Genomic DNA, 22,794 nt, shown 5'->3' on the forward strand with positions numbered 1-22,794 from the left:
GATGTGCCGGGGGTCATGTATCTGACTAAAGTTCTCAACCTGTCACTAGCCACACACATCGATTCCGAAGTCTGGAAAATGGGCAGGTGAATCGTACAGAACGATTTCACTGTTTTCGTCCATAGTAAGGCCCTTGAGGCTTTAGTCCTACTCAGCATCATAAATAGCTATCCAGTTGCAGATCATCAGCATGGGTAGGTAGCACAGCACGGCAACAGCGATGCACGCCATCTCCGCACATATTAATTGAGGACTCAACCAGAGCAAACCGTGTGATAAAACAGTGAAGGTGGTGCTTGACATATCAAAAGCCTTTGATAGTGTCAAGCACTCCAATCTGTTTGAGGACATCGAGCAGATAACCCTCCGGTCAATTTTGAAAGTGTTTAACCTCTACCTCTTATGTATTCCACACCCTGCAGCATTAAGATCGTAACGTTTTTGAATGATTGTACGATCTTGGCGTCAGGTACCTTCCCTGATGTAATTTGTTAATGGCTGAACTTTTTCTATTTGACTATTTTTGACAACGACCACTCTGTTCACCACAAGGACGGCAAAGGTGAGAACTTGAATGTAATGGAGAAGTTGAATGTAATGGTCGATGGTAGCAGTATTCCAACCATAAACTACCCCAAAATCTTGTGGTTACATACGACATGTTCATTTCGCCCGCGCATACCACAGAAATCTGCGACAAGCTGAGATGTAGGAACAAGGTCATCAAGTTACTAGCCGGCAGCACTTGGGGTGCACATATACAAACCTTGTTGACCAAAAAGAACGCGATAGGTCTGTTTGTTGTAATCTATGCGGCGACTGTGTGGTCCGCGAATATAAGTGCAACGCGATGGAGAACTGCAACAGGTTGCCTCCTCATGTCTTCAGTGGACCATGACATAAACCATGAGACAAAGATTCTTCCGGTGCAGCAACACAGCTTTCGTTGCAGTACTTGCTCGGATTAACAAACATCCTAATCACCGTAGGCATGTCAGGGGAGATCTTCATGATCTAGATCTAGATAATCCCTAGATTAACAAGCCTATCAAACACGTTTGAATAGCATTCACACGGGTGTAGTCGAAGAAGCCATAAACAACTATAGTGTGAATGCGGTCCTCGAAGAACATCCCCCACCTATGGCAGCTGAGGAGCGTCACTGCATTGGATTTGTGGTTACACCCCATCCACATTCTCAGAACTAGAGATAGACCCAGAGTCAGATTAAGCAGAAAAACGAATAAATGCTGTTACAACAACAACTGATTTTAATGAGTACGGTGCCACAGATCTGCAAAACCGAGAGTGTGAGTTTAACGCTCAACTTATTTGCCGACTTTTAATCGGCATAAAATATAATATGATTTAATCGACTGTATTTCAAGTAGTTTAGGGCTACCAAAAAGTACTTTATATACCTTCTAATGGTGGGTAATGGAGGGATATAATCAGGAGCCATTATAGGCTTTAATAGCGTCTTTCTTAATTCAAAATTTCCATAAATGTAAGCCACTTTTTACTTTCCATATTCATAAAACAGCACAAAATCCTTTGTACCCTATACACAAGAAAGAAAAACAAAGAAGCCAAACGAACAATCAAAGGATTCTAAGCAAATTGCAACAGTTTCCAAATGGGAAAACCCATTCATAAATTCCTTTTATGAATCACCAACAATTGCATGAAAAAGAGCACTAAAAAAAACCTCCGAAAAATAAAGCAGCAGCAAAAACAAGAAAACAAATTGGATGGATGCACATATGAAGAAGAGGTGGGGATGGAAGGAAGTACACACTTTTCGGTAAACAAAGAAAAAAAGAAAAATTCCCACAAATATGTGTATGAACGTCCTTGAACTAAAAACGCAACAACCTCTTCTATTTTATTCGATGGTGATGCACTAAAAAACTGTAGCCAGTAATAGCAACAACAGCTCATTCACTAACTATATCCAACCAACCAGCATTCCATTTACATATGGCAGGAAAAACAATACACCGAATATCCCAAAACACTGAGTAATCGTTAGAGTACCACAAAAAAATAAACAACAACAAAATGTACTTGAAAACTCTTACATAGAATTTTGAATATTTATGACAATTTTAATAAAATTAGAAAGAAAAATGGGTTACATAATTTTACCACAAGCCCTAAGGACTTACTAACAGCAATAGGATCTTAATAGAAAAGGGTTATACGAAATCTTCTATACGTGTGATGTTATAATACTTCCGATTAGAAATGATACGAACAAATTTAAATCGAATATACAAAAACGGATTCTTTCACCACTACATTTCGTCGAAATTTCAGCATGACATCACTGTTTTCGTATTAAGGCTGTCATCTATATAGAATATCGAGCCCAACTCATTTTTGCACAAAAAAATTAGAATTGTGTTTTTCTAAAAAAATATGAACATCCCGACAAATATAGGTGCTTTTGAGGCCTTTATGTAATACGTTATATCGGCGGGTACCGTCATATGAGGACTATACCAAAACGTTTTAAGTTGTGCAGACAAAAAAAGTAATTTACGAATGTATCGGTTTGGAAATTAATTTGTGAGACAATTGTGGTTGCGTCTCCCACCTTACCTACTTATTTGGGACCCAAAGACTTGACCACGCCCCAGTTTAAAAATATGTTAAAAAACTACTGAACAGATTTTCCTGACATTTTCAAAGAATGTAAAGTGATGGCCTCAGGTGAAAATAGGATGCATATCTTCGTGACTTTCGCCATATTTAAAAAAACGCAATATCTTTATGAATAAAAATCAAATGCCGTCATAACCCAACTTAAGTTTTTATGGAAAGGAAATTTTACCACGCCCACTTTCTTCACTTTTCAATTAAAATTTTTTCTACAAAAATAACTGAACCTATTTTTCTGAAATTGTCAGGGAATGTACAGGGATGACCACCGAAAACAGGCTACATATATTATTGAATTCCAGAGGGGGCGGGATACCTCCCCTATGCGATATTTTTAAAAACGCTATATTTGCAAAAACTACGACTGTATCGGTTTAAAAATTTACTAATTAATCTACAATCTAGGTACTTCTTTGGGACCTAAAGACCAGACCACGCCTGCTTTTTTTAAATATGTTATATCTCCAATACTACTGAACCGATTTCCATTAAATTTACAAATCAATGTTTGCCGTTGTTATGTATACGAGTATTTTATGAATTTTGGTGGAGGTGGGGTAGCTTTACACGCCTTTCTTTTAAAAGCTATTATTATGATTATATCGGTTTTGGAATAAATTTTCAGAGACAATGGGGTGGCGTGTATCCTAGTACATATTTGGATCCAAAAACCCCGGAACACGCTTACTTTTTTTTAAATGTGTTATATCTTGAAAACTGATGACATTCAATACATTATTTTTCCAAAACTTCTTAACCTAATTTCATGAAATTTTCGGGAATTTCTCGTGGTCCAAAATGCTACATAAGAGAATTTCGGGGACCTATTGTTTTATAATCACTATATATTTTTAAAAATTATGAGTGCATCGGCTTGCAAAGTAACTTTTGAGACAACGGTGGTTGCGCCCCAGATCAAGAAAATTGTTCTTAAATGATGAGCTTCAACGGTCCATCAGCCATGAAAAACTAAAACATATGTATAAGTCTCAATAAGCTTAACAAACTTAACCAATTTTTAAAAACTTTTATAATTAGATCGCTTTAGAATAAAGACAGGGGACATGGACGATAATAAATCTTAAACAGCATCAATGGGCGAAAAATCCGACAAAGTCCGTAAGAGAAAAGGAAGGGTACAGACAAAATCTGTTGACAATGGTCCGAAGAAGTGAGGTAGAAAATACCTATATTTGATTTGTCAAGCATAAAGTTCATAAAAAGTTGTCATTAAAACATATTACGAAGGTCCAGCAACGCGGACTGGGGTCTGCTAGTTATACATAAAACTAAAATACACGATCTTGCAAAATTTCATACCTCTACGTTCCAAAAGAACAAAATATTCAGGAAATGACTTTTCGGAAAATGGGATAACATTGCAGATTTTGTTGTAATGTCGGATTGGTTTCATTACTTACTCCCATTCGTATATGATTTATAATATCCCAAATACTCGCCCTCATAAGATTAATATTCCAGAACAGTTTTTTATTTTAAAACGTTATAAAATTATTATTTTGTTAGTTACGTCGTTGGGCATTTATGGTGCCGATATTTGCTTTGAGAAAAATATAACAAAAAACAACTAAAAAAGTATCAGTCTGCTTTGCCTACAGAGATATACCCTCAGCCTGTGTGAATTAAAATATCCATCTATTGACGATGTCGAATCTACGGATTACGGATTTTGTAGCCTTTTTTGAAATTTGCCGACAAAAATATATTAGGTTTGAAGCTCAAAAGTGTTGCGGGGGATACTTGAAGGAATGGAGCGACACGGTTCATTTTGGAAGTGGATCTTATTTTGGGATTCATTCCTTTTTATAGATTTTGTGCCCACCATTAATTTCAGTTGGTCACCGTATAACTTAGAGGTTTTAGTCCACGATGTCAGGCAGCATGGGCTTGCCCATGTAAAACATTAAATCGCTTAAACAGGACCACAAAGAATAGCATCGGTATAATTTTCAAAAGGTTCTTCGAACAGATCCTAAACTGCGCTTAAACAAAAATGTTGAACTTTTGTGGGGGAGGTACCCTAAGGAGAAGGCCGGATTTATGAACGGTTGCTCCGTTCAGCAGATATAGCGCGTACTTTTGGGGGTGGGGGGAGGTACCGGAAGGTGCTCACCGATAGTGCCAATCTTCAACTTAAACTTAGTTTGGACCAAATATAATATAAATAATTGTTCCACAAACATCCCTGAAGGGACAAGGGAGACTTCTCTCATATCAATGAGTGCACCCCGATTCATATTAGCTCAATGATATGGGACCTACTGTTTATCGCCGAGTCCTAACGGCGTGTTTTAAGGCACCACTTTGTAGAGAAGTTTTACATGTCTGAAATACTCAGGAAATGTCGCCAACATTACTGAGGGGTATTTTGCCACCGTTGAAAATTGTTTGATGTTGCTTGGCCGGGGAAACGAACCCACGACCTTCTGCGTGCAAGGCGGGTGTGCATACCATTGCACCACGGTGGCGCCCTGGACCAAATATTACGAAGGCTAACTTTTAAATCGAATCGGTTGATCCGTTCGAGAGTTATCGTACGCATAGTGCCATTTTTACAGCTATTGGGCTATTTTCTCAGGAAGTATGGACTTGCCCCTGAAAAACTTGCATCGCCGTAATGAGGGCCGCGAACACAAGTTCTTACAACAATTCGAAAACCAGGCCTTAAAGTGCATTTTTCCGAAATTTTGTGTGGGAGGTACCTGAAGGAGTTGACATATATAGTCCATATTCAAGCCTGATCAATGCCTCGTAGAAATATTACGATGTGTAAAGTATGTACCAAATCAGTTACTGCCTTCAGGAGTTATCGTGGCCACAAATTTTCCGAATATTTTCGAACTTTTGTGGAAGAGGTACCGAAAGGAATAAACCGATATGGCTCACCTTCGGACTTAAACTAACTTCAGGCAAAATATTACGATGGCCAAATTTTAGACCGAATCGGCAGATTCGTTCAGGAAGTGTGGACTTGCCGCTGAAAAAACTTGTACCTTCGTAATGGGGGCAGCGAACACAAGTTCCTACAACAAACTGAACTTTTCCAAAATTTTGTGTGGGAGGTACCCGAAGGAGTGGACCGATCGAGTCCATATTGGAACCTCATCTATGCCTGGTGCAAAGTATGGACAAAATCGGTTACTCCCTTCAAGAATTATCGTGTGCACAAAATGTCCGAACATTTTCGAACTTTTGTGGGGGAGGTACCTGAAGGAGTGAACCGATATGGCCCATCTTCGTACTTAAACAAAGTTTGGACAAAATATTACGAAAGCCAAATTTTGGAACAAATCGGCTCATCGGTTCGAGAGTTATCGTGCGCACCAGCCAACCAGACAGACGCGCGGACATTGCTAAATCGAAACGAATTTCGTCCAAACATACTTGGGGTCTAAAACCATTATTTCGATGAGCATAAATGCTGAGGGTATAAAAAATACGTTTGGGTACCTCCTTCAAATACATAAGTACAAAATTTTCGCTTAAGCACATTTTAATGGCTGATCGAACATTGTTTTGAAATTTGCATCGAAGGTAGGTATTTTTTTTTTTTTTTGTGGGCAGTAAGGTTGTGACTTCTTACAAGGCAAGTAACTTATAAAATTATTTTTGTCGAAATGGAAGTTTTAGTACAAGGTTTTCTAATTACTTTTACACAAAAATTTTTACACATTATTCGCATAAAATGTGCTGGAAATCACATTTTTATAATACTTTTTTGTGTATTTTTTTTCCAAGTCCTAAAAATTGAAATTGAGTTTTACTAACTTCGCCATCCTTCGCCACACTCCAAATTTTTTGAAGAATGTTCGAAATAGTATCAATTTTACAAAAAAAATTTGGTTCCAGCTGCATATATTTGCATTTCCGTGTGTGACATTAAAAATACTGATGATGCCTCTGGTCGTTTCATTGAATATGCCATATTACTGTATTCTCAGTTTCTTCTTTGTTTTGATTTTTTTCTTTAAAGATTTAGACATTTTTGTTTTGGGACTTACTTATGAGTGTATTTTTTACATTTGTATATTTTTGATATATGTATGATGCTACATAAAATATGAAAAAACAACAAAACACCGAACTTTATTATATCCCTCCCCTAATGAAATATTCTGACCTCAAATGGAATATTTTGTTTCCTTTCCTGCCCACGATACCAGTTGTAGAGGTTTTTTGACCTCTAATTCCCGTAATTTCTAGCCCTAGGTAACCGGGTAGGTAGCTACCTATTAGTTATCTTTACCTACGCGTTTGGTAATTTCTACGTGCCATTTACCGAGGCGTGTAAATTTTGAAAACATGTGGAAACATTAGTGATTTTCATTCATGATTTCGTAAAAATATTGCCACATATAAGTGTTTTTCAATTTTTAACACACTGGCAACGATCAACCAGGCAAAATCCTTGGTGTAAGTAACACGGCCGTTTTCGACCCGGTAACGTTACCTATGGATTGAAGTTATGAAATTTTGCATACACTGGGGATATCTATGAACTCATAGATAACTACGCGTAGAAATTACGGGCATAAGAACTCCAAATAGCAACTTACAACCAAGTCGAAAACCCCAGAATAACTGAAATAGGGAGGTACCATAATATGAGGGCTATACCGAAACCTGGAGCTAAGACCACAATTTTTAGCGCAGAATGTTTTTTATCACTGAGAACTCCAAATGGCAAATTACAACCAATTCGAGCCGAAAATTTTGATAAAATCTTCAAAATACCTGAAATCGGGAGCTATCGTAATATGAGAGCTATACCGAAACCTGGACCTAAGACCACAATTTTTTGCGCAGAAGGTTTTTGACCATTGGGAACCCAAAACACCAAAGTATAGCCAATTAGGGCCGAAAATGTAGATAAAAGCTTCAAAATACCTGAAATCGAGTGGTACCGCTACATGGGGGCTATAGGAAAAACTGTACCCATATTTATTTTATACTTGTTTTTAGCATATACTGAAAAAATCAGATTGATCCGACGATTATAAATATTTTTGTCGCACCTTCCCATACAAGTGGGACCACTGTGCAGCGTGTCCTATTATTACGAATATTCAAAATATAGTAGTGAGATACATGGAGCTGTTCCAAAAGTTGCCTAGTTTGAAAGATTTGCTGTGTTAACGCTTATTCGATTGGCTGAGTGCACAAACCAATACATATTGGTAAATTAGTACAAAAAATAGTTGTTGCATACTCTAAGGCGCTAATATAAATAAAATCTCATGCATTTATAAAAAAAATTAAAAATTAATAAAAAAAAAATACTTTATATTAAATAAGAAGGTAATATACGGTCATAACACTCATAAATAAAAATTATTATTGCTACTTACGTCATATTTGTTGTAAAATTTTGTTAAAAATCCTTATTGATAAAATGATGAATTTTGGTTGTTGTAATTTTCCAAACGATACAAGTTGATGATGATGAAACAACGACGAAGTAACGTTTTTACGGGGGGGTTATATCTTCGTTAAGATTTGTAAAAAAACAGGATACGATTATTAGAGTTCTAAATGACGACAGGAGAAACAGACAGTCGGTCGATACAATTACAAATTGTAACGTTGAAGTTTTCGTTGAATGAGTGACGTTTTTAATAAGTTGTTGCTGTTTGCTATAATAATGCTGATGAAATTTTACTTTCTACGATTATTTTATTTTGGATTATTGTAGAGATGTTTTGTGTTTTTGTTTTTGCTATTTTGTTTTGAATTATTAAATACTATTTTTAATAGTTGAATATAAAGTATATGTGGGTATATAATGTATTTATATATAGATTTGTGTATATAGCAGTTGTAGTAAGACTTTTGGTTGTTGTTTTTGTTGCTGTGGATAGATACGACAATTAACTTGTGGTTTTTTGTTGTTGTTTCGAGTCTTGTTCGTTATTGTTGTGGTTGTGTTGGTTGTTACAATGATTATTGTTTTATTTTCGTCCTTTGTGGGGAATACAAGTTGTTGGTTATCTGCTATTGTTATTGCGATTAATTAAAAAACGACTATGGGGGGGTTTTGTCTATGTTATGAGATCTGAAATGAGAAAGATAAAAAATATACATTTATTGAATATTTCAATTTACATTAATGCAAAAAAAATTGTTAGTTGAACATAGGAACACCTTTGTGTAATCTTTAAAATGCAATAAATCATAAGCTCCATCGTAGTGGGCGGTGAAATAAAGTTCCTGCATTATTACTCAAATAGTTTAAACTCAATTTTCTGGTTTATTTAGCATAAACTATCGTGGATGTCAGCAGCCAGGGCACAACATCTTTTATTCCATACGGACATTTTTCATTTTCCCCATTATTGTTGCTGTTGTTCTTCTTTCGTCTTGCAATTCATTTCCAAGACACAATAGTGTAGTTGGCTGACATTCGAAAAGAATATCTGTGGCCGTCCAATGACAAAAAGAGGTCTTTTGTTTGCAGTTTTGGAAAAACTATTGGCTTGAATCGTTGTTGCAACACTACAATGTTTTCTTTCACATTTTTTCTCTTAAATTGTGATTTGTCTGCATTAAAATTTCAACAACTTTTAGTGTTGGCAACCACCACTACTAGAGCCAGGCCACCACAACTGCTCGAAATATTGTAAAGCCTTGAAGTTTTTTTCTGTTTTTGTGTGAATTGTTCTTTTCAATTTTTGTGGGTCGTTTTTGTGCCTTGTTTTGCAAGGAATACAAAACAAGGAGGTCATTGCACTCGCAAAATTGGCCGATATCAGTGTGGCGGCGGTAGTGGTGGTGGTAGTGCTGGTAATGGACGAAAATCTCTTGTTAAATAAATAAAAACATGGAGTAGGACACAATGCATGCAGCATGACCGAAGGACTGTCATCGTAGTTGTTAGTTGCTTGGTTCTACACTTGGGAAGGCTTTAATTAAAAATTTTGCATACACTGGGGATATCTATGAACTCATAGATAACTACGCGTAGAAATTACGGGCATAAGAACTCCAAATAGCAACTTACAACCAAGTCGAAAACCCCAGAATAACTGAAATAGGGAGGTACCATAATATGAGGGCTATACCGAAACCTGGAGCTAAGACCACAATTTTTAGCGCAGAATGTTTTTTATCACTGAGAACTCCAAATGGCAAATTACAACCAATTCGAGCCGAAAATTTTGATAAAATCTTCAAAATACCTGAAATCGGGAGCTATCGTAATATGAGAGCTATACCGAAACCTGGACCTAAGACCACAATTTTTTGCGCAGAAGGTTTTTGACCATTGGGAACCCAAAACACCAAAGTATAGCCAATTAGGGCCGAAAATGTAGATAAAAGCTTCAAAATACCTGAAATCGAGTGGTACCGCTACATGGGGGCTATAGGAAAAACTGTACCCATATTTATTTTATACTTGTTTTTAGCATATACTGAAAAAATCAGATTGATCCGACGATTATAAATATTTTTGTCGCACCTTCCCATACAAGTGGGACCACTGTGCAGCGTGTCCTATTATTACGAATATTCAAAATATAGTAGTGAGATACATGGAGCTGTTCCAAAAGTTGCCTAGTTTGAAAGATTTGCTGTGTTAACGCTTATTCGATTGGCTGAGTGCACAAACCAATACATATTGGTAAATTAGTACAAAAAATAGTTGTTGCATACTCTAAGGCGCTAATATAAATAAAATCTCATGCATTTATAAAAAAAATTAAAAATTAATAAAAAAAAAATACTTTATATTAAATAAGAAGGTAATATACGGTCATAACACTCATAAATAAAAATTATTATTGCTACTTACGTCATATTTGTTGTAAAATTTTGTTAAAAATCCTTATTGATAAAATGATGAATTTTGGTTGTTGTAATTTTCCAAACGATACAAGTTGATGATGATGAAACAACGACGAAGTAACGTTTTTACGGGGGGGTTATATCTTCGTTAAGATTTGTAAAAAAACAGGATACGATTATTAGAGTTCTAAATGACGACAGGAGAAACAGACAGTCGGTCGATACAATTACAAATTGTAACGTTGAAGTTTTCGTTGAATGAGTGACGTTTTTAATAAGTTGTTGCTGTTTGCTATAATAATGCTGATGAAATTTTACTTTCTACGATTATTTTATTTTGGATTATTGTAGAGATGTTTTGTGTTTTTGTTTTTGCTATTTTGTTTTGAATTATTAAATACTATTTTTAATAGTTGAATATAAAGTATATGTGGGTATATAATGTATTTATATATAGATTTGTGTATATAGCAGTTGTAGTAAGACTTTTGGTTGTTGTTTTTGTTGCTGTGGATAGATACGACAATTAACTTGTGGTTTTTTGTTGTTGTTTCGAGTCTTGTTCGTTATTGTTGTGGTTGTGTTGGTTGTTACAATGATTATTGTTTTATTTTCGTCCTTTGTGGGGAATACAAGTTGTTGGTTATCTGCTATTGTTATTGCGATTAATTAAAAAACGACTATGGGGGGGTTTTGTCTATGTTATGAGATCTGAAATGAGAAAGATAAAAAATATACATTTATTGAATATTTCAATTTACATTAATGCAAAAAAAATTGTTAGTTGAACATAGGAACACCTTTGTGTAATCTTTAAAATGCAATAAATCATAAGCTCCATCGTAGTGGGCGGTGAAATAAAGTTCCTGCATTATTACTCAAATAGTTTAAACTCAATTTTCTGGTTTATTTAGCATAAACTATCGTGGATGTCAGCAGCCAGGGCACAACATCTTTTATTCCATACGGACATTTTTCATTTTCCCCATTATTGTTGCTGTTGTTCTTCTTTCGTCTTGCAATTCATTTCCAAGACACAATAGTGTAGTTGGCTGACATTCGAAAAGAATATCTGTGGCCGTCCAATGACAAAAAGAGGTCTTTTGTTTGCAGTTTTGGAAAAACTATTGGCTTGAATCGTTGTTGCAACACTACAATGTTTTCTTTCACATTTTTTCTCTTAAATTGTGATTTGTCTGCATTAAAATTTCAACAACTTTTAGTGTTGGCAACCACCACTACTAGAGCCAGGCCACCACAACTGCTCGAAATATTGTAAAGCCTTGAAGTTTTTTTCTGTTTTTGTGTGAATTGTTCTTTTCAATTTTTGTGGGTCGTTTTTGTGCCTTGTTTTGCAAGGAATACAAAACAAGGAGGTCATTGCACTCGCAAAATTGGCCGATATCAGTGTGGCGGCGGTAGTGGTGGTGGTAGTGCTGGTAATGGACGAAAATCTCTTGTTAAATAAATAAAAACATGGAGTAGGACACAATGCATGCAGCATGACCGAAGGACTGTCATCGTAGTTGTTAGTTGCTTGGTTCTACACTTGGGAAGGCTTTAATTAAAAACACAGTCAAATATTTGTCATTTTGTAACAATTTTTAGAGACAATGTAAAGCAAATGAATGTGGTCCAGTTAAATTGTCACGGTGCGTCTTAACTAGTTTTAAATGGAAGGTGCTTACAGCTGGGAAGTTTTTGCAGATTCTGAAACTACAATGCTCATAGATGAGAAATATCAAGAAACAAAAAAATCGACGGAGGGATTTTCAAATAAATCGCGATTTAAGTTCACATTTTTAGGGGTTCTTTAGGTTTTCACGATTTTGCTTGGAAACCGCGAGTCCTATATAAATGGGCCTAAATAAAATGACCTTTATGATATTTTCGTAGGTTTTACCGTTTTGTAGATATAGAAGTTCAAATTGAGACAATACTTTGACTGTATCGCCTCCTTATAAAACAATGTCGTTACTGCAATTTCCCAAATTAAACTTATATATCTTGAAAATGGTACAACCTAGGAAAAAATAAATCACCCAATCTTGTAGAGAATTTTCACAGCTTCAACATTTTATTTAGTCCCATTTTGATATGACTTGCGAACAAACCTAAAGGATTTTTTTTCCAAGTACTAAAAATTTAAGTTGAGTTTTACTAACTTTGCCATCCTTCGCCACTCTCCATTTTTATACCCTACACCACTATGTGGAAAGGGTATTATAAGTTTGTTTTGGGAAAAATTCATGTAACACCGCGAAATATTCGTCGGAGGCCCCCAATGTGGTATACCAATCTTCATATCACGACGAGATAAAGCGATTTTGAGATGTGTGTCCGTCCGTCCGTCCGTCCGTGTGTCCGTCTGTCCATTATAAATTGTAATCAAACTCCAGGCCGCAATTATGGACCGATCGTCACGAAATTTGGTATGGAGGTCGGCTTCACATCAGAATAGATCGCTATTTTAATTGGTGATGATCGCAAAAAATTTAGCGGGTGAAATGGACCAAAAACATAATTTTTATCCAATTTTGTAGCGGCTCTGTAAGTCGCAATAATAGTCCGATCAACGCGAAATTTTAAGTAAGGTAAGAGTGTATGACAATGAAGATGCCTGCAATTTGAGATGGCGATCAGATAATATTTAAAGGGTTAAATGGACCACAACTTTTGTGTGAAAATTGTGAAAATTTTTAATATACAGCTTATATCTTTGTTTCTGAAAGACACAATCCTCCCTCGTGAGTTATATTTGGAAGCCGATCTCTTGACCTTTCCATTGATGTCAATTATGTTGATGTACGTGATCAGATAACATAGTTACAGCCTAATATATCCAGTTTTTTGCTTGTAGTGTAATCATAAAGAAGCTAGAGGTCGCAATTATAGCTCAATAATCACGAAATTTTGCACGAGGTAAGAGTTTAGGTAAAAGAAAATGTCTATAATGTTTCATGATGATCTGATATTATTTAGCGGGTGACATAGACCATTACTTTCGTATGAAAAATATACAAATTTTATTTTTGGTCCATATTTTAATTCCTGGAGGGCATATGCCGGCCTGCATATGGAAAAATAACTACTGACCTTTCCCCTGTTGCAATTTATTAAGTTATTGATATGTGACCTAGTTTTTATCGCCGATTCCGAACGGCGTGTCCTAAGTTGCCACTTGTAGAGACGGTTTTCTTGGCTGAAATACTCAGGAAATATCGCCAAAATTACAAAGGGGTATTTTGCCACTGTTTAAAATTTGGTGTGACCAGGCCTGGGAATCGAACCCCGACTTTCAGCGTCCAAGGCGGTTGCACATAGCTAATTCCTAGAGGTTGTGGTGTAGGGTCGGCCCGTCCGACTATAGCCTTTGCTTACTTGTTTTTTTTTTTTTTTTTTTTTTTTGGAGAATGTTCGAAATATTGTCAATTTTACAAAAAATTTGGTTCCAGCTGCATATATATGCATTTCCGTGTGTGACATTAAAAATACTGACGATGCCTCTGGTTGTTTCAGTGAATATGCCGTATTACTGTATTCTCAGTTTCTTCTTTGTTTTGTGTTTTAATTGTTTGTTTTGATTTTTTCTTTAAGGATTTAGACATTTTTGTTTTGGGATCTACTTATGAATGTATTTTTTACATTTGTATATTTTTGATATATGTATGATGCTACATAAAATATGAAAAACAAGTAAAAATGTAAAGTTCGGTCGCACCGAACTTTTTTATATCCCCTACCATGAAATATGCTGACCTCAAGTGGAATAATTTGTTTCCTTTCCTGTCCACGATACCAGTCAGTCTTATAGAGAATTTTCACAGCTACAACATTTTCTTTAGGCTCATTTCGATACGACTTGCGGTTTCCAAGCAAAATCGTGAAAACCTAAAAAAAAACTTAAAATTGTGAATTTTGATCGCGATTTATTAAAAAATCCCCCGACGATTTTTTCGGTTTTTTTATTTTTTTTATCTATGAAAATTGCTGTTTCAGAATCCGCCAAATCTTTCATGCGTAAGCGGTTTTCATCAAAAGTTAGTTAAAGCGCACTGAGCATGATATTGTTTTATAAGGAGGCGATACAGTCAGTGCATTGTCTCAATTTGAACTTCTATATCTCAAAAACGGTAAAATCTACGAAAATATCATAAAGGTCAATCTGGTGGAGAATTTTCACAACTACAAAATTTTCTTTAGGCCCATATACATAGGACTCGCGGATTCCAAGCAAAATCTTGAAAACCTAAAAATGTGAACTTAAATCGCGATTTATTTGATTTTTTTTTTGTTTCTTAATATTTCTCATCTATGAGCATTGTAGTTTCAGAATATGCAAAAACTTCCCTGGTGTAAGCACCTAGTATTATATTATTTGTAAGAACACAGAGCGAAGCAAACTCTGTCTAAATGTTAATCACTCCCTTCGGTATCTGAGTCCATCTCCAGTTCTAGGAATGTGCCTGCATCGATGGGATGTTACCACAAATCTACGGTAGTTAATCGAGTAGGTTTGGCAGTGTAGCTGAAAAGGGTGCAGTGTGTCGTGCATGCGGCACATGCTGGGCAGATGTTTTGCACGGTGTAATTTATCCTTGTCCCTTGGAATTCAGAAGACTGTACCATCCCGAGCGTAGTTTAGCCAAAACTACTCTGGTTTGTCGTGGCAGCTGACGCTCCCCTGCGATTGATGGGGGATGTTCTCCGAGGACCGAATTCACACAACAGTTGAATATGACATCTGCGACTTTCCGTCGTGTTGCACTTATATTCGCGGACCACATTGTCGCCGCATAACTTACCACCGAACCACCTATCGCGTTATTTGTGGTAAACAAGGTTTCTTTATCTGCATCCCAAGTGCTGCCGGCTAAGGACTTGAGGACCTTGTTCCTACATCTCAGCTTGTCGCAGATAGCTGTGGCATGCGCGGACGACTTGAATAATTTGTCCCAAGTGACCTCAAGAATTTTGGGTAGTTGGTGGTCGGAATTTTGTTAACATCGAGGGTGACATTCAACTCAGTGCAGTCCTTATGGTAAACAGAGTGACCGTAGATTTAAAGGTGGATATTTGCATATTCCTCGCGTGGAAAAAGTCTGACCAAAAGGGAATTCAGCCTTTCACAAATAACATCAGGGATGGTACCTGACGCCAAGATCGTACAATCATCCGTATACGTTACGATCTCAATGCCGTCTGGAAGGAGGTTAAACAGTTCCGGATATATCACCCCACCATGGGGAACTCCCTGTTTTCCTGTACGGAGCTTGGACTTATAGCCACAGGGTATTCTGCTTCAAAGGCTTTCTATCACATCACACGGCTTTCTCTGGTTGAGTCCTCGACTAATATGTATGGTGATGGCATGCAGCACTTTTGTCGTACTGTGCTTACGGAATCCATGCTGATGATCGCCAACTGCATACCCATTTCTGAAGCTAGGGATGATTATAGCCTCAAGGGTCCTTGCTACGGGCGACAAAAGTTAAACCGGTCTGTACAATTGATATTTTTTTGACATCGTGCCTGGCTTCAGTAGCATGACCACCCTGCCCATTTTCCAGACTTCGGGAACGATGTGGATGGGTAGCGATAGGTTGAAAACTTTGGTGAAATACTCGATTCCCGGCTTATCCAGCGTTTCAGAAGATTTAGATGATTAAGTTAACGTTCCTGATGATATTTGCAACCTCATCCACTGTAAATTGTGGTGGTTCATTCTCGGCCGGAAGGAAGATCTCTTCTCGCTGTCTTGTCAATCCCCTTGTGCTCGACAAACTGTGTCAGCGTAATGTCATCAAACGTGACTGAGGTCCTATCTTCCTTTTTTCCAGGGTTCGAGAGTGGCGGTTGTCCACAATTTATTAATTCTGGTTCCAATGTTGCAACTCATTAGATGATTTTGCCACTTTTTCCGCTTATGCTCACTGACCAACCTCTGTGAACTTCAAGTTACAGCTCTCTGACTCTTGGTTGGCACGACGAAGCTCTTCACGCACATTTGCTACACCCGTCGCCCCTGCTGGGAAATTTGTTCTAACCAACAGGTATATGGCGAGAGACTACAGCATTTATGATGTCTCGGAACGTCATTTCTGCTACCCGAACATCAGAAGAGTTAGTGAACTCTCTGAAACTCTAATTTGTCGATGATTGATGAAAGTGCGGACTTCAGAGGTGATGAAATCGGTCAGCTGATGAAGACAGATGGTATGACCCAATAGAAAGGACGGGGCCGCGTCATTTGTCCGACCAGGTGACACGATGGTTATTTCTGGCGAACTGTGACACTCTCAGCTAATTCTCATTGACCCTGCAAAACGTGGAGCCAACAATTTGCTCAGCCAGTACTATACTCTTTTCGCTATAATCGAGGACCAAATGCCAGAAAGCAGGATGAACATTAAAGTCCCTCGAGACCAGTTATTTATGACCTTCCAAAAGCGGAATAATGTTGAACCTATAACCTATAGTACAGCTATTTATCGGCGGGTATGTGGACGTTCATCAACTTTACCTCGGCAGTTCCACCCCCATTCTTTCCATGTACGGGTCATTTGAGCCAGACTCAAGCCAGTGTATGAAACCTAATCCCCCACAACCCTTCTAATGCGACCCTTCGTCGTTGTAACCATCACAACGCTGTAAGCTGCAGTTTTTGAGTTTGGTTTCCCGCACTGCCGCGACCATGATATTCTTTTGAATCATGAAATCCACTATTTTCTCGATCTTAGCTAAAAGTCCATTGCAGTTAAATTCCAAAAAGGATGCATTTTCAGTGATTGGAACAGCAAAGGCTGGTGTTAAGTGCTGCGTGTGCGGCTGCTGTTTGGGGTAATTTTGGGGGAGTGGCGTATACTGATGATGACGACGATTCACTGAGGGGCTGTTGTGGATGCGGATGTGACAAACTGAGCACATCCATATTGGTCATGGGTTTTCCACCGTCCCGGTACGGACCAAAAGAATCAGGTGCTGCTATCAACACAGAAAACCCATACAAATACAAACATGTTTATACTAAGGCGGCAGCCGCTGACCTGAACATGGGTGTTGTGTGATTCCGGGTCAATTCGGTATCGGAGAATCCGCCGCCGAGAAGGTATTTGAACTTTTGTGAGGAAGTTAACCGAAGGTGTTCTCCTATGTAGGCCATATTTGAAGTTTATGTTCGCTTGAAAAAAAAAAACACAGCTTGTAATGTTTTGGCCGAATGGGGTACTCAATTCTCAACCGGACTGAAAGAGCTAAATCGAGACCAAATTTGGCAAAACCTATTGGAGCCTAAGACCATTATTTCGATAAGACACATTTTTGATCATTCCAAAGTGTATATGTCCTCTTTAACCGAAGGCCTGAGGATATAATATAAAATAACCTCATAGTGAAGGTTTCCTAGAAGGCAGAAGAAGCCAACAGTTTGGCACCAGTCTGAAAAGTTATTGACAAATGTCGTTAAAATTCAATTCAACACTATTTGTCTAACTGAAAAATTCACTCATAGTAAAATAAACTCCTTTAGGGTATTCGTAACCTTAATGCAAGGGCTTTTAAAAACTGCCCATAAAATTTAATGTAAGAATTGCTATTTTACTACTGCTTTCTTTATGTTGTTATTGATTCAATACTGACTGATACGACAGTCATTCTCATTTTTATGGCTTAGATATTTAAATAACTCCCAAATCGTCCATTTAATTTTTATCCTGAAATAAATGTAAGTTAGTAGTAACACAACACATAAATATGTAAGTGCACATTTGTAGCTTCTTCACGACATATAGAAATACTGAGCTAGATACGAGTGCAATGTATGTATGTAAACCATAGATGAACAAGATGAGCACTCGCCTTTAGGTTTTTGTACGAATCACCATACAAATGCTCTCTTCGTGTTCATCATTGATGTAAACATGTTACACATTTCATCCATGCCAAAGTTATACTCACACAAAGTGGGAAAATAAAATGAAATAGGATACCGAAGCAAAAAAAAAACTATCGTTTGGGAATTGAAAATATTTTTAGAATATTGCTAAGACAGTTACACAAACATTAAGCACTCATATGTATTGCAACTGCAAAGGTAGAATGGGTGTAAAAGAAAGACAAAAAGATGGTAAAATAGTATCTATGAAAAGTATACTCGCACATGAGAAGTATTCAAACTTTGGTAGAAGGTTTCCCAATTAGTGTTTTTGGTCAACATAATATAAATAATTGTTCCACAAACATCCCAGATGGGACAAGGGAGACTTATCTCATATCAATGAGTGCAACCCGATTCACATTAGCTCAATGATATGGGACCTACTGTTTATCGCCGAGTCCGAATGGTCTTAAGACACCACTTGTAGAGAAGTTTTGTCAATAGTTAAAAAATCCACAAAAATCCCTCCGACGACGAATTCCGATGGAGCATACATACATACATATGTATGTATGTTTTCACAAACATTCCAGTATGGACGAGATGAGAGAGACTTGTCTCATATCAATAAGTGCACCCCCATTCATATTCGGGGGACTCATATTAGCTCAATGATACGGGACCTACTTTCTATAGCCGAGTCCGAAGGGCGTGTCTTAAAACACCACTTGTAGGGAAGTTTTACATGGCTGAAATAATCGGGAGTGCGTCAATGAAATTAAATCTTTGTATGGCGATGAAGCACGAACCTATGCCACTGGTTTAATGAATTCAATCGTGGCCGACCCTAACTCAATGACAAAGGTCTTGAAAGTTGCCCAAAAAGGTCTTTGTGCCAAAGAACATTGATGCCGTGCGTGAAATGATAATTAAAGATCGTCATGTGACATACCGTGAGGTAGTTGCATTCTTGGGTATCTCTTCCACCAGCATACATTCGATATTGCATGGGCACCTGTCCATAAAAAAGTTTTGCTCTCGTTGGATCCAGCACAATTTAATAATAGCTCAAAAAACTGACTCGTATAGATTGGTACAAAGAAATGATGAAAAAATACGATCGTGGTGCTTCAAAAGAGGTTTATAAGTAAATGGATCAATGCGTATGAGGCCAAAATAAAACAGAAATCGACATTGTGGTCTTTGTCTTCGAAGACGAGCTTAAAGGAAAAGGAAATCCAACGAAAGAGAAGGACTTCGAAGCAAATGGTCGCCTGTTTCTTCTGCAAAACTGACCCTGTGGCGACTATTCCGCTTGAGAAACTTAGGACGGTCAATTCTGAGCGCTAAACCACAATTTCTTTGCCTGAAGTCTTCGGAAAAAAATCGAAAAACGAATAAGAGAAGGACAAAACGTGGAATTGATGGGTCATCCGTCGTATAGTTCTGACTCGGCCCCAAATGACTTGTTTTTATACAAGCACATCAAGAAATAATGGGTGGTTAAAGGTTTTCGTCGCAAAAAGATGCTGTTGAAATGGTTCAAAAACCATGTTTTGGAGGTGTCTCATTCGCAGTGAAAAAAGTGCTTCAACAATTGGTTTGATCGCATGCAAACGTGTATAAATACACATCGGAAAGTAACCAAAGTAGGCGGGCAAGTTCCGCCCATTTCTAGTTGTTTTTTTTTTCGAAATATTCGAGTCAAGTTATCTTGGAATCCTTGCATTTTAGGTATATAGTGTCTTTGGCAACTTTATAGAGGAGGATGTGGGGAATATTCTTAAACATTTTACATTTTTTTCGAAAATCTTTTAAAAACTTCTTTAAAATGTGATCATATCAAATCCAAATATTCTACAAGTTCGCCATAAAATTTTACTATATGTCTCAGAATACACCAAATCAGTAAATTTTATCTAATCGCCAGGAATGTCTAAAAATGAAAAATACATTTTAAGGTTAAAGTCGGACTTCATCTGAGTTTATTCAAAATTGTCCCACAAAACATAATTTTAGAAAGACGACGTCAAAGACAAAAATATTCTTCGTCAAATTTCACTATGAGTCACCAAAGAAACCTCAACCTTTCAGCCACTTTGGCGGGATATTGAGGCCACAAGCTTTAAAATACCGGAAATCGGGAGGTACCGTACTATGGGGGCTATATGAACACGTGGACCTATACCGACAAATTTCAGGTGGAAAGTTTTATACCCCCAAGGAAGACTTAATACCAAATTTCACCCATTTCGGAGGGATATTGAGGCAACAACCTTCTAAATACCAGAAATCCGGAGTTACCGCTCTATGGAGGCTACATGAAAAATTTCAGGTGGAAAGTTTTATACCTTCAAGGAAGACTTAATACCAAATTTCAGCCATTTCGGAGGGATATTGAGGCCACAACCTTCAAAATACCAGAAATCCGGAGGTACGGTTTTATGGTGGAAAGTTGTATACTCCCAAGGAAGACTTTATACAAAATGTCAGCTATTTAAGTGTGATGTTGAGGCCACAACCTTCAAAATATCGGAACTCGGGAGGTACCGTTCTATGGGGGCTATATGAAGACGTGAACCTATACCGAGAAATTTCAGGTGGAAAGTTTTATACCCCCAAGGAGGACTTAATACCAAATTTCACCAATTTCGGAGGGATATTGAGGCCACAACCTTCTAAATACCAGAAATCCGGAGGTACCGCTCTATGGGGGCTATATGAAGATGTGGACCTATACCGATAAATTTCAGGTGGATAGTTTTATACCTTCAAGGAAGACTTAATACCAAATGTCAGCCATTTCGGAGGGATATTGAGGCCACAACCTTCAAAATACCAGAAATCCGGAGGTACGGTTTTATGGTGGAAAGTTTTATACTCCCAAGGAAGACTTTATACAAAATGTCAGCTATTTAAGTGTGATGTTGAGGCCACAACCTTCAAAATATCGGAACTCGGGAGGTACCGTTCTATGGGGGCTATATGAAGACGTGAACCTATACCGAGAAATTTCAGGTGGAAAGTTTTATACCCCCAAGGAGGACTTAATACCAAATTTCACCAATTTCGGAGGGACATTGAGGCCACAACCTTCTAAATACCAGAAATCCGGAGGTACCGCTCTATGGGGGCTATATGAAGATGTGGACCTATACCGATAAATTTCAGGTGGATAGTTTTATAACCCCAAGGAGGACTTAATACCAAATTTCACCAATTTCGGAGGGATATTGAGGCCACAACCTTCAAAATACCAGAAATCCGGAGGTACCGTTCAATGGGGCTATATGAAGACGTGAACCTATACCGAGAAATTTCAGGTGGAAAGTTTTATACCCCCAACGAAGACTAAATACAAAATTTCAGTAATTTAGGTTGGATATTGAGGCTACAACTTTCAAAATACAGAAAATCGGGAGGTACCGTTCTATGGGTGATATATGAAGACGTGGACCTATACTAAGAAATTTCAGGTGGAAAGTTTTATACTCCCAACGAAGACTTTATACAAAATGTCAGCCATTTGAGGCCACAACTTTCAAAATATCGGAACTCGGGAGGTACCGTTCTATCGGGGCTATATGAAGAGGTGGACCCATGCGGACAAATTTCAGGTGTAAAGTTTCATACCCCTAACGATGACTTTATTCCACATTTCAGCTATTTCGGTGGGATTTTTAGACCACAAATCCTTGTATATATTTTTGCATATGTTCATTTTATGCAAATATGTAAAAATATGTCAAAATATGCACGATACGCAAAATATGCAAACATTTCTGGGTCTTATTTTGTGATAAAACGAGTTTCTGTCTAATCAGATTTTCTCTACGACCACCTAACCATATATGCATTTGCATAGGATTCCGCTGTCCAATTACGAGTATATATCAGAAAATATCAGTATAAATTTTGCTGAAAAAACATGAAAATATTTCCCTTTTTATACCCTATACCAGAATGTGGAAAAGGGTATTATAAGTTTGTTTTGGTAAAAATTCATGTAACACCGCGAAATATTCGTCGGAGACCCCCAATGTGGTATACCAATCTTCATATCTCGACGAGATAAAGCGATTTTGAGATGTGTGTCCGTCCGTCCGTCCGTCAGTCCATTATAAATTGTAAACACGCTACAGGTCGGAATTATGGGCCGATCGTCACGAAATTTTGTATGGAGGTCGGGTTCAGATCAGAATAGATCCCTATTCTTATTGGTGATGATCGTGAAATATTTAGCTGGTGAAATGGACCAAAAACATAATATTTATCCAATTTTCTAGCGGCTCTGTAGGTCTCAATAATAGTCCGATTAACGCGTAATTTTAAATAAGGTAAAAGTATATCACAAAGGAGAATCTTGTAATTTGAGATGGCGATCGGATAACATTTAGAGGGTTAAATGGACCAACACTTTTGTGTGAAAATTGTGAAAATTTTTAATATAC

At 37.4% G+C, this 22,794-nt stretch overlaps 1 protein-coding gene across 7 annotated transcripts in view; it reads right to left on the reverse strand.

Annotated features, from left to right (window-relative positions):
* The window catches only part of ena (ENAH actin regulator enabled), a 204,977-nt gene that overhangs the window by 99,288 nt on the left and 82,895 nt on the right, over window positions 1–22,794 (reverse strand). For 6 of the 7 annotated variants that reach the window (XM_073992234.1, XM_073992233.1, XM_073992228.1 and 3 more), the window contains exons 2-3: window positions 10,475–11,178; window positions 8,034–8,737 (exon numbers count right to left, since the gene is read on the reverse strand). The exons of the other annotated variant lie outside the window; for it this stretch is intronic. In XM_073992234.1, the coding sequence (XP_073848335.1) occupies window positions 8,034–8,038 (5 nt within the window). In that variant the 5' untranslated portion in view covers window positions 8,039–8,737; window positions 10,475–11,178. The remainder of the gene's footprint in view (window positions 1–8,033; window positions 8,738–10,474; window positions 11,179–22,794) is intronic. 7 annotated transcript variants of the gene reach the window in all.

This window comes from Musca autumnalis, unplaced genomic scaffold (assembly GCF_047663935.1).
Source record: "Musca autumnalis isolate F117 unplaced genomic scaffold, ASM4766393v1 scaffold_5, whole genome shotgun sequence".
Lineage (NCBI taxonomy): Eukaryota > Metazoa > Arthropoda > Insecta > Diptera > Muscidae > Musca > Musca autumnalis.